Raw genomic sequence first — 19017 nt, 5'->3', positions numbered from 1 at the left:
GAAGTTTTGAATATTCTGAAAATGCATTTAAATTTATATATTTAGGTACAGTCATGCTCCAAACTTTTTCCAGGCGCACAGGGTTGTCTATACTCAGAGTGAAATATGTGGTGTAAATACGGCCATATTTTCTAAAAGGTTATGTTGAATCTTAATATATTAAATAATGAAATCGGAAACGAGATGTGATATCAAATATTATTTGTTATATATGTATGCAAGACAAAACAATCAACACAAATACACCTAAACGTAAAAAGATTTTCCTCTGAACAAGATCTTAACTTAAGGTTTACAAATGAATCTGCAAGAAACAAGTTTATAAGATGCAAAACAACCTTAATAATGCACCTTCATTTCACTTCTAAAGGTCATAGTAACATGTGTTCTTTATTTAATATCAACTTGATATCAGACTACACAGGAAACCAAACGGCGGCCTTTTGATTATTATACTTGGGTGACCGAACTGTCTAATGACCATTATTTGTGCATAGCATGTTGCTTTTAATGGATAAAACTTACATGACTGATGTTCCAAAAATCCAGCTGACGACATCCGGATGTATAAATGTGATCATGTGACAATACTGTACCGGATAGTTTAGTCACGATATAAATAGATATTGACGAACGTATTTTATTACATAACATAAAACGATAACGGTTTTGCTTATTATATTGTTTGAGTACTGTGTTTTATTTAATTCAATTTCGTTTTGTCATTATTTATGAATAGTCTGATCATTATTTGTTGTGTCTTACAGTTTTGGTCTCAGGAGACATATCTTAAGTTATTTCAATTTGGTTTCATGCTTGAAAATCTGCATCCATCTAGGTTAACGTAAACACCGTTTAAAGTTCATCATAATCTTTTGGCTAATATAATGGCCGTATTTACACCACAAATTTTACTCTGAATACAGACAAACCTATATGCAGCAACTGCAAAAGTTTTAAGGGATGGCAGGAACTAGATATATAAATTCTAAATGCATTTTATGTTTTACAAAATTAAATTCTATATATAACATGTATAAATTTTGGACTATTTTAAATTTCGGGTCTATTTCTGAAATTTATTCTTACATACTTTTGATTTATTAACCCTGTATGCTAACATTGCCTATGTAAATTTTAAAATTGTTTGTAGGCACATTGAACGACAAATCTATGTGACGTATAAAATTTTCTGACGTCATACACACAAGTCAATGAATGTGTTTGTTGAAAGATATTTTTGTTTTCTGTTAAATTGTTCCTTTTAAAATTGTTATACGATGATGTACCCATATTTTGCCTATTTTATTTATTGTGTCTGTTTAGTTAACGCATCAATGTAAATATAACGGAATTTGATGAGACTGTCATCAAAATGAGAGGGTTAACGCTATAAAACCAGGTTTAATCCACCATTTTCTACATTTGAAAATGCCTGTACCAAGTCAGGAATATGACAGTTCTTGTCCATTCGATTTTGATGCGTTTTGTTATTTGATTTTGCCATGTGATTATGGACTTTCCGAATTGATTTTCCTCTAAGTTCAGTATTTTTGTGATTTTACTTTTTATATACTTTACTAGATTTTGCTATCCAGTTTTTTTCAGAAGGTGCCAAAATAAACTAAGTTGGGAAAGAGGTTTGAGAATCTCCCCTCATATAATACATGTTGTGAGTAGTATTGATTTAAATGGACAATAGATGGACAATAGACATCTGCAGACAATAGGTGATTTAAACTGTGTAACTGAGTGGACCGTATCAAATGAAACTCGGCTGTTTGTTTATTTTGCTATCTTCTGCAGACTGGAAAAAACTGGACATCAAAATCAAGGTGTTTTTTATTTTCTGAAACGTAAACTACATATAAATTTTATATATCTAGTTCCTGCCATGTCTTAAAACTTTCCTAGATATACCAATTTGTCTGTACTTATAGTAAATTTCGTGGTGTAAACACGGCCATATTTTCCAATTTCTTATGATGAACCTTAAAATATCAAATCAAAAGTCCAGATTATGGCAATGGTACGAGGCTTGTGCAACTACCTTTTAAGAAAGTATCATTGCATATCTGGTGAATGGTCATGCCGTTTTTAAGACTTTGAGAGTCGATGTTCGCAGTAGGTTGAAAATACTATAAAAAATTGTATGAATATTTGAAAAATATGGTATATCAATTGTTAATAATTTCGTGAGAGTTTTGATACAATTATTTTATAGTACAATTATTTTATATAGAAATTTCAATTTTATTCTTATCTTAGAATTTAGTTCAGATTCACATAGATATAAGTGTAATGAGGATACCATTTGCTAAGAATATATGTATTGTTTAAGGCATGATCTAATTTTTTCTGTAAATTTTCTGTGTGTAAGCTATGTATGTAATTGCTCCTTTTGGCTTTGATTGATCACTTATGCGTTGTATGTCCGACTTAACAAACTTTAATTTTCATCTTACCGGGTGAGGGTTGTTCTCTTCAATCTTGTTTAGTTCTGTATCATACGTTTGTCTTTTAGATAAACTATGTTTTGCGTCACTTATAAATATGAAAGACAGTATAGTTTTGTTCAAACTATCTGCAATATTTATAAGAAATCTTACTTCTTTTAAAGAACGAACTTGATATCATTAGCATTTCTCAATCACAAGTGAAATACAGCCATCAAGAATTCGATGTGCTCTTTATTCTTCTTGTCAGCAAAATAAAAATCAAATGATATACGATGAAGAAACCCAGTTAACATGGAAACAACGATTGTAATGTAAAATATTCATAGTTATGTAAGCTTCAAGCCTATCAATATGTATTGGTTTAATTTTACATTTCTTATTAACCTTAATAATGCATCAACCCTAAAATTACTATACTTGATCTTTCGATAGTTTCCAACTGCACAGATAGAGTGTCTAGCTCCATATTCTTATTTTCATATTAAGAAAAAACATGGACAAAGTACACAGTTTATAATAAATCCATCATTGATACCAGGATTAAATTTTGTACTTACGCCAGATGTGCGTTTCGTTTACAAAAGACTCATCAGTGACGATCGAATCCAAAAAAATTTACAAGGCATAAAAAAGTACGAAGTTGAAGAGCATTGAGGACCAAAATTCCTAAAAGTTTTGCCAAACAGAGCTAAGGTAATCCATTCCTGAGGTAAAAAAGCCTTAGTATTTCAAAAATTCAAAAGTTTTTGAACAGTTAATTTATAAAATTGACCATATCAATGATAATTCATGTAAGTGCCGACTACTGAGCTGGTGATACCCTCTGGGAATTAAAACTCCACCTGCAGTCGCATCGACCTAGTGGTTAAAAAGATCATTATTTAAAAAAGTAATTCCCTAGACAACTCCTGCTTCTGCACAGGTATTTTGCATAATTAAATGTATTTTAGATATAATTATAATGAGATGCTTGCTATATCTATCCATATCATGTAAAGTAACTATATGCGTAATAGACATTTGCGGAAACTCGGTCTATACCTAGGATTACACTTTAGACTTACGATTACAGGTGACAAAAACAAGGGGTCATCTCAAAATACAAAAACAAACCAAAAATACAGATACAAAATAGAAAAAGTTGTCTTCTATATATAACATTAAAAAAAAAGATTTAAGCAACACCTGGGACTATTATACTAGTATTATGTCCCAGGCAACACGTTAAAATTTCATGTGTCTGAAGCGCCGCTTTTCTGGATTTCCCATCAGGACCGCTATAAGCAGAATATTTGAAGACAAGGATTTATAAGGACAGAAGGTGTAAATAGATGTATGATACATATTATAAGCAGAAGCAATAGTTTTTCCCTGCAAAACAGGGTACTTTTAATGCAATGGTTAGTATACGAAAACCAGCGTAAAAAAATCACTGAGAGGATACTCTACAAACTGTTTCATTTGAAATAGTAATGTTGGTGTCGTTTTTGTTATGCACGATTACAACTTTGAATCCGCAACTGTTGCCTTGTCGAAATATATTGTGATTTTTTTTCTTCTCGCCTGCTACCCTATTGCATTTTTTATTCCTAACAATCAATTGAAAAGATTTGCGTATTAACTTTGTGTTGAAATAAACAACGTCGCCTTGAGAGATCACGGATTGTTCCGGGGGTTTAATAGGGCCATATGGTCGCACCCCACTCTTTATCTTGGGTTAGAATCCCCGTTTGAAGATGGCTGGACCGACCCATGCGTCGTCATTGCACTCTTTTTTACAATTCCATGAATTTAGTACTAGTCTTTGAACAGGGGTTGAATCTCATGTTTCGAGCATACCAGTCCCAACCATGTTCATGGTATATAATTATTGACCCTGCGAAAAAAAAACGTCCATACTTAATGATTCTAAAGATCTCTATCATAATAATTGCATGAAAGAAAAACAACTTGGAACTGGTTTGTAATTTTCAGTGGCGGATCCAGAAAGTTACATAAGTGGGGGTCAAATGGCTGTCTAAGAGGGGCCCGCCCCGGGTCCCGTGCGTCCTCCTAAATCGGCTAGGGATTTTTTGTGTGTTAATGTTGAAAACATAGTTGGCCAGTTTTAACTATTTTAGTACACCTATATTCTTACATTTCAACTGAGTCTGACAAACAGTCAAAAATATATTTTCGAAATAGAGAAATTCGTTGATAACTTGGTTTTTTTTTCACGAGGAGTTTTGATTTTTTACCCTATTGAAACCAAAAACGCAGACAAAAGCGTTTGACCTTTTCCGGAAAAACAAAAAGTTTCAAAGTGATTCTGAACGGCAAGTGAAATTTCATGAAGAATAAATAGCTCAAAAACATCCGTCCACTGTATTTCCTCATTCTCTTTAAAACGAAATAAAAGAGAGAAAGGGTGGTTTAGCATATACACGCTTATATGCTCTATGATTGTTTGCACCTTTCCTATAAGTCTTGCTGACTTTTATCAGCAATTGTCACAATCTAGCTACTGCAACGACAAATATTTTGTGTGTCCCATGTTAAATATTTTAAAAATAATAATAGTTCATTATATCATACTTCGTACAATTACATTGTGCATTTTCAACCTGGATAACACCGTATACAATAATTAATATTAACACATTGCTGTAAATATATTAGAAAAAATCGTTGTTCAACTAAAGAAAAACATTACTTTCGTTACATTGTTTTGGATCGACTGTTTTGTTTTACACCTTGAGAAAGCCAAAAATATATATGCTACCTGTAAGTGTAATTGTAATCCTAATCGTAGGTGTATGACAGTTTCCGCAAATGTCTAATGTTAACTAGTTTTCAATTGTAAATGTTCTGTTATGGTTCACAAAATATATCTTCTAAAGCAAATCTCAATGTCATATTAATTTCGAAAATATCATTTAGTGAGATTCTGCATTTATGTAGAAAAAAACTGTTGGTTTTATCAAGCAGTCATTACTTGAGAATATTTTACCCATTTAAACAAAACAAACAACAGATTTAGGAAGGAGATTCCGATTATAATTAATGATACGTTACTATATTTAAATGTTATCTCATTATCTTTTGTTGTTTTCTCCTATTTCCTCTGAATCATTCTCTAATTCGTTCATCCAATCATCTATATCTTCGTTTTCCTTTTTTGTAATTGGTTCGATGTGATTTTCAAGTTCGTTTACGAGTTTCTTAATGTTTGGTAATTCGGCATTCCACTTATTTTCCTCGGCAATTTCAGCTGCTTCTCTCGCATGCATGCGGGCGAGATCAATCTGATTATGTTGTCTATAAAGCTCAGATTTGGCAATCTGAAACAACATCTTTCGTCTTTTCTCCATACCTTCCCAGATATTGGGTTTTTCAATAAAGTCCATAAAGTTTTTTGCTGCTTCTCTATCACTGTCGTCCACTTTAACACTGTTTATTCGTTTCCCAAAAAGTCCGATTCCTAATCTGCAAAACACCATTTTAAGCATAAGCATTCTTTGGTAATCTTTTTGAACATTTTCATCTTCTCCAGAAAACTGAGAAATGGCAAGTTCGGCAGTTTTTAGTATTGATTTTTTAATTTCACTAGAGGGATTTTGTTCGTATTTCTGTGAAAGTAGGTTAACCTCAATATAAAATACCATGCCTGTTTCTTTACACGGAACCACATGTTCAGCGTGATTTTTTGAATACTGCAAGTAACCTAGCCCTACGTCTATAGATTCTAGCATGGAAATAGCTGATCCATATCTACAAAATACGATTACAACTATTGAGTTAACAAAAACTGCTCTCATCAGAAATAGTTCAATCATGTCAATAGTGATAAAAAAATTAAAAAATGAAAAATAAGAAAATACTTTTGAATTCAATATAAACATGTGGTAATGATTATAGTGACTTAGCTGAAATACCCATCCGACAATAGTCTCTTACCAGTTACTGTCAGAAACTCATAAACAAATATCCTTTCATAAGGACTCCGTTATAAAATATCCCGGTAACATAACTATGAACGTTTACTTAAAGTTAAGATAAGCACCATAGTCCCGGGTTTAAAACAAAATATCTTTTATTCGATGGATATCCAATCAACGACAATGTAAATTCCGTTTCTTTTAACGAACAACGAGATTACCCACAATTCTTTGAACAAAAAAAAAAGATTTTGAAAATGATTGTAATCTAGCTGCACGAAATATGCAATATACCATAAAGAGGATTTCTTTGAAAAAGAAATAATGGGTTTTAATTGATTATACCTTGCTAAATATGTCATACTGCTCACTTGCGGGTTTGTTGTATATGGAATCGTTGACTCCATTTCTTTAAAGATAGGATTTTCATACAAAGATACGTCATAATTGACACGTTTAAAACTAGCTTCAGCCTCGAGCGAGGTGAATTTCAGGTCTGCAAGATTCATACGTGCTTTTACGTTCTTTAACCTGTCAAGTTTGTGTTTTGAAAACTTGTCGCCGATTTTCCCTACAAATTTTCTAAATTTATCAACGTCGCCGTCATGGTTAAGACGTTTGAGTCTGTGCGACATCCTTGAGATTCTACGCCTGTTTTCTGTAAAAACATCGATTTTCTTTATTGGCTCATAGATAAAAGCATGCTCTGTAATTGTGTGTTGGTTACTTGATGTGTATGTTTTTGCATTGTTGTCAATATCCGGTTCAGATACCTCTTTTCGTTGATATATCAGTTGTTCTTCTGTTTGCAGGTTTTGATTTTCATTGATGTTAGCTAATGTTTCTTTTATCTTCTCAGAAAGAAAATGATATGTTTTACTGAGCGCATGAATGAAGCTTTTAAACTTGCATTTACTTCCGTTCGACGTAATACGTCGTATGAAGAGTTGGCATAATTTTCCTCTCGATAAATTGAGGTCTAAAAGTTCCTCATAAAGTGATCTGGTGATTTGATCATCTTGGAAGAGATATGGAGTTATATCATTAGGATTTACATTGTGTATCAGATCTATCAAGTTTTTTTGAATGGCTTTCCTTTCCCTTTCATTCATATTATTCAAGACATAGTCAATACTTTAATCTTGAGCTATGTACGGTAGATGTGATGAAATTTGAACTCTTTTAAACCTGTCCATTGAAAACTTCACACACCATCGCAGACAACAATCGACACCTAGAAAGAATTTACACAAAAAGAATGATTATTTTTTCGAAAATTTAAACTTACAACAAAAAAAAAATATATCTAAGAATTTCCATAAACCCTTTGCGCTATGGAGTTTGATTTGTAGGCAAGGGTCCTGAAATTTGAACTGATGTAGAATAAGAAAAAACTGTTAACTATTAGAAGTTACCTGAAGAATGGGAAAGAGGGGATTTCAAAATAGTTTGCTACGCTAATAACTAAAATCCCGAATTCCAAGGGAAATTCACAACGAAAAGCTCGTAATGGACATGTTCACCATAAGCCGAAATCAAAACCGAAACCGATACCGAAACCAAAAATAGTAGGGAAAGGTAAATATTTATAATGTTAATTAGTTCAACCTTTTTACTCCATTATATTGTTTGAAAATTGAATACAAAAGACAGAGTATTACTTCAATTCATCAATTCACATGAATCTATCAAAAAGCAAAGTTAAATTCAACCATTATTTAATTATACCAATGCAAGTAATATACAATTTAAGGTGTTCATTTATTTATGATGTACATAAAGCAGGTTTTGTAGTAGGGCAATAGCTTCACATAGTTCTACAACAGGTGCAATAACGTTCGGGACTATGTCTATAATTATGGAATGTTCTACATAAACTCTTCTGCACGAATCTTTTCATCGACAAATTTGCGTTCATCGTAGATAAATGAATGTTAATTGCGAAGCTGCCTTACAGTATATAGTATTGCAATAGGATGGTCTAGTGGATATATAATATCGTCAAATAAGTAACAATCACGAAAAAACGGTAAAATATAGTGTAGACCGATCGCATCCATCAATCTGCAAGTCATCGCGTCATTGTTATGACCTATAAACCATATTTGATGTAACTCATTTTCTTTCCTGTGTCTCTCATTACATAAGTGTACATGATTATAGTGTATACGACGATGCCCACTATAAAACATGCCTGGCTTTTGGTTGACGATTTATTATATGATAGCTAGGTGCCATCAATAGATCCAACAGTTTCTTCCAATTCTGGCCAATCACCCTTCGTAAATTCTAATTTTTCAGCTGACGGATATGTTATCAATGATCTGAATGCTTGATGAAGAATTGACCAAATTTCATGGATAGCTTTATGAAATAAAGTTTTGCTAACACCAAGAACAAATAGATAATAAGTAATACTTTAAAAATATAAAAGGCTACTGTAAATAGTATGTCCATCACAAATGTGTTAAAGTAAGTTTTTATTTTCTTCATAACAATTTAAACAATGAAATAATTTGCTTAAAAGTCGAGGATGAATATTGAAGTACCTATCACACCAAGAGGGGGTAATCAAACGTGTTCCAGAAAAAAGAAAAGAAAAGGAAAAGGAGAGAGAAAACATGAAAATATATAACATACTGTTGAAATTAAGTTTGCCGAAAGCACCATCAAGCTTTTCGGACCCCCGTCCTTTGATACAGATTAACAGTAGTCATACAATTAAAATAAAATAAAAAAATGTGTGCCTTCATAAGTTTTTGTTTTGTTCACTAAGGCTTTTCTACCTCAGGCATAGAATACCTTAGCTGGATTTGGCAAAACTTTTAGGAATTTTGGTCCTCAAAGCTCTTCAACTTCGTACTTTATTTGGCCTCTTTAACTTATTTGGATTCGAGCGTCACTGATGAGTCTTTTGTAGACGAAATGCGCGTCTGGCGTATATGCAAAATTTAGTCCTGGTTTCTATGATGAGTTTATTTATATATATATTTTCGGAACGATATTGCATATATTGTAGACCTATGTATAGTTCTTTCCCTTAGACGAAACTTGATTCATAATTAATGTACATCATCACTAATAGATTTACATCCAAATCTTAATTGTAGATTACTTACTTAAGTGTATTTAATACTCGTTGAATTTAATTTTGCTTTTTTGATAGATTCATGTTATTTTTTTAATTGAATAAATACTCCATCTAGTGTTTTAAATTTCAAACAATAAAATGGAGTAAAAGGGTTGAGTTAATTAAAAATGATTAACATTTACCATTTACCTTATTACTATTTTTTGTATCGGCTCATGGTGAACACGTCTAATAAAATGGCAAAATCTAACGCTCCAAAAAATCAAAACCAATGGAATCAACTGTCATCTTCCTGACTCAGTACAGGCATTTCCTTATGTAGAAAATAGTGGATTAAAACTGGTTTTATAGCAACTCAACCGTTCACTTGTGTGGAAGTCGAATGTTTTTCCAATATATTGACAACAATATGTCAGAAAAAACAAACAGAAATGATAGGTATAAACGTAAAAAACTGGGATACAGCAGTCAACTTTGCAATATTATCTTAATCACTTATAAAAACAAATAACTGTTTCAATAGTTATCAAAGGTACCAGGATTATAATTTAGTACGCCAGACGCGCGTTTCATCAACATAAGACTTGTCGGTGACGCTCTTCTAAAAAAAGTTATAAAGCCAAACAAGCACAAAGTTGATGAGCATTGAGAATCCATAATGCCATCAACAAATACAAAATGACCTGTAGATAATGGTACATGACAACCCTAATATATGACCTTAACACAATTACACAATGGTGGGATGCATAAGTCTCAATCCACGTCATTAGAAGAAATTTGACATTTTCCCACAACAATATTAAGGATACTTATAGCAGCATTACAATCAAAGATTTAAAAACCATGAAATTTTGAATTTCTAACATTTTCTAGTGGATTTTTTACTCGTTTGACTGTAAAGGTGCCGTTTCTTTGAAAAGTGTAAGGCTAACTCACCACAGTATCTTGTTCATTCAGAAGAAAAAAACATATAAAGCATATTATACATAATCAAATTATATTTAAAATCATGACCTCTATGAAAAGATTTTTCATGGAACGGGGTCCAATTCTTGAACTGTTGTGTTATCTTAATGTAGTACCTAACACTACAGGGAGATAACTCCTTAAAATCAGCTAAACATATATTGTATTTTTAAGGAAATATTGTCAAAGATTCACGACCTTGTTCAAACGTACCCAACGTTACTATTGTTGACGTAACGTTATTGTAACGCAAACTTGTATGGGCGATCTGAATTGTAGAATTGGAAACAACACAACGTCTTTTTATTGCTTACAAAAGCGAAGTACTAACCCTAGCATCATAGCATCTTACATATTGGTACCGTGACCGATGGATAAGCTGAAAGCAGTGAGAGGAGGCCACAGAAGCGCCGTAACCAGACAGATTCACAAAACTGACGAGAAAGTCAACGAAGGAGAGATCACCCGACGGGACATTCATAGTGCCATTGAAAACCTTGAACGGAAACATGAACTTTTGCAGAAACTAGACGCTGAAATATTGGATTCCTTGGATGCAGAAAGTGTGGAACAGGAAATTTTGGATGCAGACGAATTTAATCAGCATATAGACATTAATATTCGCCGCTACAAAGAATGTGATTTGGAGTTGAGATCAAGTACACCCCAGGACTCGGTGAGTCAATTAACCTCAAGTATCGTACAAAATACTAGTACAACGCATTCATCTTCAAATAATTTCAATCATAATACAAATCATCACATGCAAACATCGGCAAGTGCAAACTCACAAGGAGAATATGAGATCAACAGAGATCCGCCATTAAATGAAACTTATAAGTTCTATCACAAACTTCCAAAACTAGATTTGCCGACTTTTTCGGGAGATTTACTTCTATGGCAAACTCTCTGGGAATCATACGAAACTACTGTCCATACAAACCCATCATTGACAAACGTACAACGTTTCACATACTTGAAGGCCCAGCTTCACGGAGAAGCGGAGAGTTGCATATCGGGATTGTCACTTACACACGCAAACTATGAGCAAGCAATTTCATCACTACAAGAGCGATATGGTCAACAAGGAATCATTATTGATGCACATATGCAAAAACTAGTCGATTTGCCAAACCCCACAATGTCATTAAACAGTCTCAGAACATTCTATGACAAAGTTGAAACTAGTATTAGAGGCCTAGAATCGCTAGGACAGTGTCAAACAAATTTTGGAACAGTACTTACACCCATCATCTTTAGAAAACTACCACCGGAATTGAGAACTACATTGACAAGAGAGCATGATACAAGTACATGGACCATAGACTTACTACGGAAGGCTATAGGTAAGGAGCTGCGCGCTCAACAAGCTGGCCACGCTATGAACACAGATAATTTAACCCCTACCGCATCGTTTGTAACAAAGGCTACAATGAAAGGAAATTATAGACAAGTCAATAGAGTACACACAAACTCCACGAACAACACTGAATCGAATAAACCCAAGCCATGCATATTTTGCAACAAATCCCATTCAGCTGTTGATTGTTCAGAGATTAAAGATAATGCCAGTCGTTACGAAATAGTCAAGAAAAAACAACTTTGTTTCAACTGTTTTGGTAAACATAAGATATCAGAATGTAGATCACGATATAAATGTCGTAAATGTGACAAGAGACATCACACTGCTCTATGTAATCAGGAAACTCAAGCACCTGTACCTCCCGCTGATGCCGCCGCCGTCAATACAGTAAATGTTAATGGAGAAGAAAGTAACCCTATGTCAACACCACAAGCACAGGCACATACCGAGATACTTCTTAAGACAGCAGTAGCACCTGTATGGTTCGAGGATCGGAGCGCGATGTCTAACATTTTACTAGATGAAGGGTCTCAGAAATCATTTATTTCAGAAGATTTAGCAGCACAATTACAACTTAAACCTTGTGGAAATTCTACAATTAGTTTATCAACTTTTGGAAACACCAACCAGAACGTAAGACACATGGATAAGGCTCAGATTACTTTAGAAACTGAAATTGGTGGATTTATTCCTATGGATGTACTGATAGTACCGCGCATTGCCGCACCCCTCAGTAATGTTACAAATGTCATCGCTTCTAAACTGCCATATCTCAAAGGATTACGATTAGCTAACCCAGTCACAGAGGATAGGAAATTTGAACTTTCTCTTTTAATTGGAGCGGACTACTATTGGAGTATTGTGCAGGATCACATGATCAGAGGAGATGGGCCAACGGCCGTAAAATCCCGTTTGGGATACTTGTTGTCAGGACCGATGCATACTTTTACAGGAGAACAATCATCAACAGGAATGTTTAATGTACTGATTCAACATCAGCAAGAGGAACGCAGCCTGGAAAAGTTTTGGGATTTAGAATTTATTGGTGTCAAAGCAGACGAATTAGAAACAACCACCATGAAAGACTTCACTGATGAATACGAAACAAAATGCATAACTTACCAAGATAATCGCTATACCGCAAAACTGCCATGGAGAAATGATTTCAATGAGTTACCTACGAACTATAATGTCACTTTACGCAGAACTTGTAATATGATCGATAGACTCAAAAAGGATACCAACATGCTGAAAATGTATGGCGACATAATTAAGGACCAAAAACGCCGAGGGTTCATTGAGCGGGTAACAGAAAATGGAAACCAGTCAAACAGAATTCACTACATTCCTCACCATGCAGTAAAAAAGGACTCATCTACGACTCCTATACGTATAGTCTATGATTGTAGTTGTCACGAATCACCTCACAAGGCTAGTTTAAACGATTGTCTCATGTCAGTTCCGCCAATGTTAAACGATTTGACGGGAATTTTAGCTAGATTCAGATTACACAAGCACGCAGTGACTACCGACATAGAGAAAGCGTTTTTGAATGTCGAACTGGATAAAGAAGATAGGGACGTCACAAGATTTTTTTGGTTGAGTGATCCATCTGACCCAGACAGTCCACTGATAACTTACCGTTTTAGAGTCGTTCTATTTGGAACTACATGCTCACCTTACATCTTGAATGCCACCCTTATGAAGCACTTCAAACTCGATTCTTGTAAAACAGCCGAGATACTGAAAAACGACCTGTATGTTGACAATGTTTTGTCAAGCTTCTGGGATGAGAAAGAAATGCTGAAATTCTACAGAGAATCACGAGATTTATTGGCAAGAGGAGGATTCAATCTGAGATCATGGACGTCAAATAGCACAGAATTACTACGCTTAGCCCAATCTGAAAAATGCATAGAAAGAGATACGAACATCAAAATTCTTGGTCTCCGTTGGAATGTGAACAACGATTAAATCTCGTTTCAAAACAACATAAATACAACAACGGAAAGGATAATAACAAAACGTGAGATCTTAAAACAATCTTCAAACATTTATGATCCGCTAGGTCTGCTTAGCCCCGTCACCGTCAGAACAAAGATGTTAATGCAATTGTTGTGGAAAGAAAAGTTTGCATGGGACTGCCCTTTACCAAAAGAAATCGAATCAACATGGAGTGATTTGACCAAAGATCTACAATTTGCAATGAACATTGAGATTCCTAGATGTTATTTTGAGTGTTCAGGAATAACGGACATTGAAACAGCAGAATTACATATTTTCACAGATTCAAGTCAACTAGCTTATGGAACCTGTGCGTATCTTGTCACAGAAAAGGAGTCTGCATTAGTAATGGCAAAGAATCGAGTTGCCCCATTGAAAAGTGTCACTCTACCTAATCTTGAACTGATGGCTGCCCTTTTAGGGGCTCGACTTGCGAAACATCTTATTCAAAATCTACATATTGGAAACTTACTAATCAACTTCTGGTGTGACAGTCAGATCGTTTTGAAATGGCTTCAATCAACAAAACCACTCAAAAAGTTTGTCGCAAACAGAGTCAAGGAAATTAAGGAGTCAAATGAAAATCAAAAATGGCGTTATTGTCCGACGGATGCAAATCCTGCAGATTTATTAACTAGAGGCATAACAGGAACGAAATTCATAAACAACAGATTATGGTTTCATGGACCCGAGTGGATAACAGACAAAACACAATGGCCAACATGGAGCGGAAACGAAATTGTTGAAAACGAGAATATAATGGAGATTCCCACTAATGAAACCTCAGAAAAACAGCACGTCTTACTCACATCTCAGAAACGTCAAGAATTTGGCATACATAAGATTATGGATATCGAACGTTATAGCAGTTTGAAGACATTAATACGTGTTACAGCCTATGTAATGAGATTTATACAAAACTGTTAGTTAGCACGGAGTGATAGAACATTGTCGGAATTAACCGTTAATGAAATACAGCATGCTACATTGACATGGATACAAACGGTTCAGAAATCAGAATATCATGAAGTGTTTAATTATTTCAACAAATCTGTGACAGTTAAGCCGTCTATTGTAAGACAATTGAACTTGTACTTTGATGAAGAAAATGCACTTCGTTGCCGCGGGAGAATTCAACATGCACCTTTGGAGGAATCAGCTAAACATCCATACTTGTTACCTCCGTTACATAGACTCACTTCACTCATTATTATGGATGCTCATATCAATCATTTACATGAAGGCGTCAACTCTACCGTAACACACTTGCGACAAGTATACTGGATACCTCGAATTCGTCAACGAGTCAAAGTTATTCTTAGAAAATGCGTTAACTGTCGGAAAGTAATAGGGCATGCTTACCAACAACCTAATCCACCGCCACTGCCCAAAGAGAGGTTACACGAGGATATACCGTTTACTGTTACAGGCGTAGACTTTGCTGGTCCTATGTATGTGCGAAATACAGATGATACCAAATCAAAGGTATACTTATGTTTGTTTACATGTGCGTCGACGAGAGCTGTTCATTTAGAACTTGTGAATAACTTATCAGAACCTACATTCATTCATTTCATTTCTATTTATATTTCACTTTCGGCGCCCGGAGTGTCAAAGATTCACGACCTTGTTCAAACGTACCCAACGTTACTATTGTTGACGTAACGTTATTGTAACGCAAACTTGTATGGGCGATCTGAATTGTAGAATTGGAAACAACACAACGTCTTTTTATTGCTTACAAAAGCGAAGTACTAACCCTAGCATCATAGCATCTTACATATTGTAAGCTTCGTAATGATCAAAATTAGTGTTTATCAAACTGCTAGCCAACCATTTTTTTCCGAGAAAGTGATTGGTTCAAGTTTTCTGGAATTTTCATTATTTTTTTCAAAGGGTCAAAGTAAATATTTTGTCAAAATTTACTAAAAAAAATTAAACGAAACAAATGAATTTTAGTCAAGGTGTTCGGTACCACCTTAAAACTGACACCTATTTTAAAGTATTTTTGTTTATTAATCGTACAGTTCAACATTCATACATCCCATACATTCTATAACAATCTGTAAACGTTTAAAAGGGCACATAAGAATTTCGTTACTTTGTCAATAATTTTATGTTTTATACATTATCTATTGACAAAGATATAAATTAGTAAAACTGAACTAGTATATATATTTGTTTATGTGCCAGCTGAAGACGCCTCCGGGTGTGGGAATTTCTCGCTGCATTGAAGACCTGTTGGTGACCTTCTGTTGTTGTCTTCTCTATGGTCGGGTTGTTGTCTCTTTGACATATTCCCCATTTTCACTCTCAATTTTATCTTGTTTTGAACACCATCCTATGTTTACTGTAAGGTTGGACGTTTTATAGGTACCAGATCGAAATATCAAGGCAAAATGTTAGTTTTAGTTCAAACATATTTATTTATAGTCGATTGAGAAACTAGTTATTGCAACTTATATAAATCTCTTTCCACTTTTTGGAGTGCGAGTGTTGTCTTGTTGTGGCATTAGCCTGCTTTTTTAGCTCACCTGGCCCGAAGGTGACAAATACAAAAATCTTCTCCTCTAAAACTACTGGTCCAAATTTAACCATACTTGGCTATAATCATCATTTAGGTATCTAGTTTCAAAAATGTGTGTGGTGACCGTGCTAACCAACCAAGATGGCCGCCATGGCTAAAAATAGAACATAGGGGTAAAATTTAGATTTTGGCTTATAACTCTGAAACCAAAGCATTAAGAGCAATTCAGAGATGGGGTTAAATTGTTTTGCAAGTCAAGATCTATCAGCCCTGAAATTTTCAGATGAATTCAACAACTGGTTGTTGGGTTGCTGCCCCTGAATTGGAAATTATGCTGTTTTTGGTTATTATCTTGAATATTATTATAGATAGAGATAAACTGTACACAGCAATAATGTTCAGCAAAGTAAGATCCACAAATAAGTCAACATGACCAAAAAGGTCAGTTGACCCCTTAAGGAGTTATTGCCCTTTATAGTCAATTTTTAATAATCTTGTAAATTTTGTAAATTTTTGTAAATTTTGTAAATTTTTGTAAATTTTAACAAAATATTTTCCTCTGTAACTAATTGGCCAATTATGAATTGAGATAATGAGATAATTGTACGAAGCAAGAATGTTCAGTAAAGTAAGATCTACAAACACATCACCATCACCAAAACAAAATTTTGTCATGAATCCATCTGTTTCCTTTGTTTAATATGCACATAAACCAAGGTGAGCGACACAGGCTCTTAAGAGCCTCTAGTTTTAAACAATCATGGTGTTATGGTTCGCTATCAATACGGATCCACCATTTATCATCCATTTCCGACGGACTATCATCGTTTCACAAGATCATACTCGCAAATGGTTTAAAGTCAGAGCCGCAAATTGAGTCCTCAAGCCTGGAACCTATGTGTTAATATTCCGATGCCCTAATCACTACACCACGGCTCTTCTTGTTGACGTTATATCGTTATCAACAAATGCTATTCAGTTACATTTTTGAAATTCATCAACGGGTCTTATCAAGGGAAAGTCTTGAAAACGTTTTTTTTCCTGGCAGGGAAGTCAAAATCACAAAAATTAATGTTATTGACGTATGTTTTACAATAATTAAGCTGTTTTGTAGACCATTATCCCAAAATTGAATATTTCAAATAATATGAATATTTTATATTTTTACACCTATTTTATTTGTACCAGATAAACAGATGTACTAAAGGCAACAGTAGTATACTGCTGTTCAAAAGTCATAAATCGATTGAGAGAAAACAAATAAAGGTAACAAACTAAAACCGAGGGAAACACATCAAATATAAGAGGAAAACAACAGAAACACTTAAGTGCAACAATAAACAAAACGACAATGTAACACACACAGAAACGAACTATCCATAGGTAATAGGTGCCTATCAAGTGTGTGGTTTCCAGTTGAAGCAAAATAAAATCGTTACTTTAGGAACAAAGTATACTAAAATCGTTGAGAATACATTTTTTGGGATAATATCCAAATCTTCGCAGCTTCGGTATTTTGTTCTGCGACATTAAACAAATTATCAATCTCTTGTTTTCGTCAAAATTGAATATAAATTAATGTTATGATTTAATATTCTAAATGTATTGTTTTGTACTACATGATGCCTAATTTTGTATTGTATTGAGTTGTATTAAATGACAAGCTATCACAATAATGGTGCTTAGTCATAGTATTCCTCCCCTAATAAGGACAGTCCTCCTTTAAATGTCAGAATTTGATTGAAAAGATTTGGGTCAAAACGATTTATGTTATGGTTCTATTTAGTCAGAAGCAATATGAGAGAAACTATAACCGTAATTGTCAATCTCAACAAAACATGTTGAATCTGTTACCAATGATTTTCCGTCGACTTCTGGTGAGCATATTGGACAGTAATATTATCTTCCTCCATTACCCTATTCATTAAATCCGTGTTTGAATAAACGTTTTATAAAAAACTATCTAAATATACAAGATATGCATAAAAGAGACAAGCTGCATTTTGTTATTCGAGTGAAAATTGTTTGAATTTAACTATATTTTACCTTCATAGCTTCGGTGCAGCAATGTATACTTGATAATGATATATAAAACTATCGATGTTTACAATATGTCTGAATCCCAGTTATTAATAGACATTTACACAATAAGCGTTTGCATGTTAATATTTACATGACGTAGTAATTATATTAAAAATCAATTGTGCTTATCGGTCAGGGTTGGTTGGATAAAAATAGCAAAAAGGCTACGCCTATTTATTACATTATAGTGTGTAATAAGGCTTAGTGAGGGAATTCGATGTTTTCTTTACCACGGTTCATGTAAATTCACATTATTTTAATACAGCTAAACTATAAATCAGAATAAGAAAAAAAATCAGTATTTTCAAATGATGTTGCTAAGTATGTGTGCATTTATTTTTTTTACAAAACAACGGTTATTAAGAAGAAATATTTGTTGTATTTTTAAGCCCAAACTTTATATTGCCGTGAACATGTCAAATGTGAAATCAGAAAATTATATGAATACATGCAGATCGGTTTTATGATTCTAACAATCGGTATAAAAGTGTTTTGTAAAGTGTTGAAAAAAATCACATATTTCCGGTGCTATGGACGAAATCTACATCGTCTTACATTTGAAAGTCACCAATGACTATTGATAGAATACGATTCATCTTCAAAAT

General features: G+C 33.9%; 1 protein-coding gene across 2 annotated transcripts; it reads right to left on the bottom strand.

Annotated features, from left to right (window-relative positions):
* Positions 1 to 5275: 5275 nt before the first annotated feature.
* Positions 5276 to 18485, bottom strand: LOC143072581 (uncharacterized). 2 transcript variants are annotated; one of them, XM_076247588.1, is made up of 4 exons: positions 18377 to 18474; positions 16338 to 16484; positions 6722 to 7610; positions 5276 to 6209 (listed from the first exon to the last, which is right to left on the bottom strand). In XM_076247588.1, exons 3-4 carry the CDS (start codon positions 7486 to 7488, stop codon positions 5534 to 5536), a joined length of 1443 nt encoding a protein of 480 aa, XP_076103703.1. In that variant the 5' UTR covers positions 7489 to 7610; positions 16338 to 16484; positions 18377 to 18474; the 3' UTR covers positions 5276 to 5533. The 2 variants fall into 2 exon arrangements, with proteins under 2 accessions (XP_076103703.1, XP_076103702.1); XM_076247587.1 differs by lacking the exon at positions 16338 to 16484 and having other exon boundaries at positions 18377 to 18485.
* Between the last annotated feature and the right edge of the window lie 532 nt (positions 18486 to 19017).

The sequence above is a fragment of the Mytilus galloprovincialis genome, chromosome 4 (genome assembly GCF_965363235.1).
Source record: "Mytilus galloprovincialis chromosome 4, xbMytGall1.hap1.1, whole genome shotgun sequence".
Lineage (NCBI taxonomy): Eukaryota > Metazoa > Mollusca > Bivalvia > Mytilida > Mytilidae > Mytilus > Mytilus galloprovincialis.
This window is presented reverse-complemented; position numbering and strand designations above follow the sequence as displayed.

Bases quoted from the DNA above. Each gene is read 5' to 3' on its own strand.
- LOC143072581 (XM_076247587.1), bottom strand. From the start codon at position 7,488: ATGAATGAAAGGGAAAGGAAAGCCATTCAAAAAAACTTGATAGATCTG. The intron at 6,210-6,721 runs GTATAATCAATT...CGTATTTTGTAG, and splicing joins AGTATGACATATTTAGCAAG to ATATGGATCAGCTATTTCCA.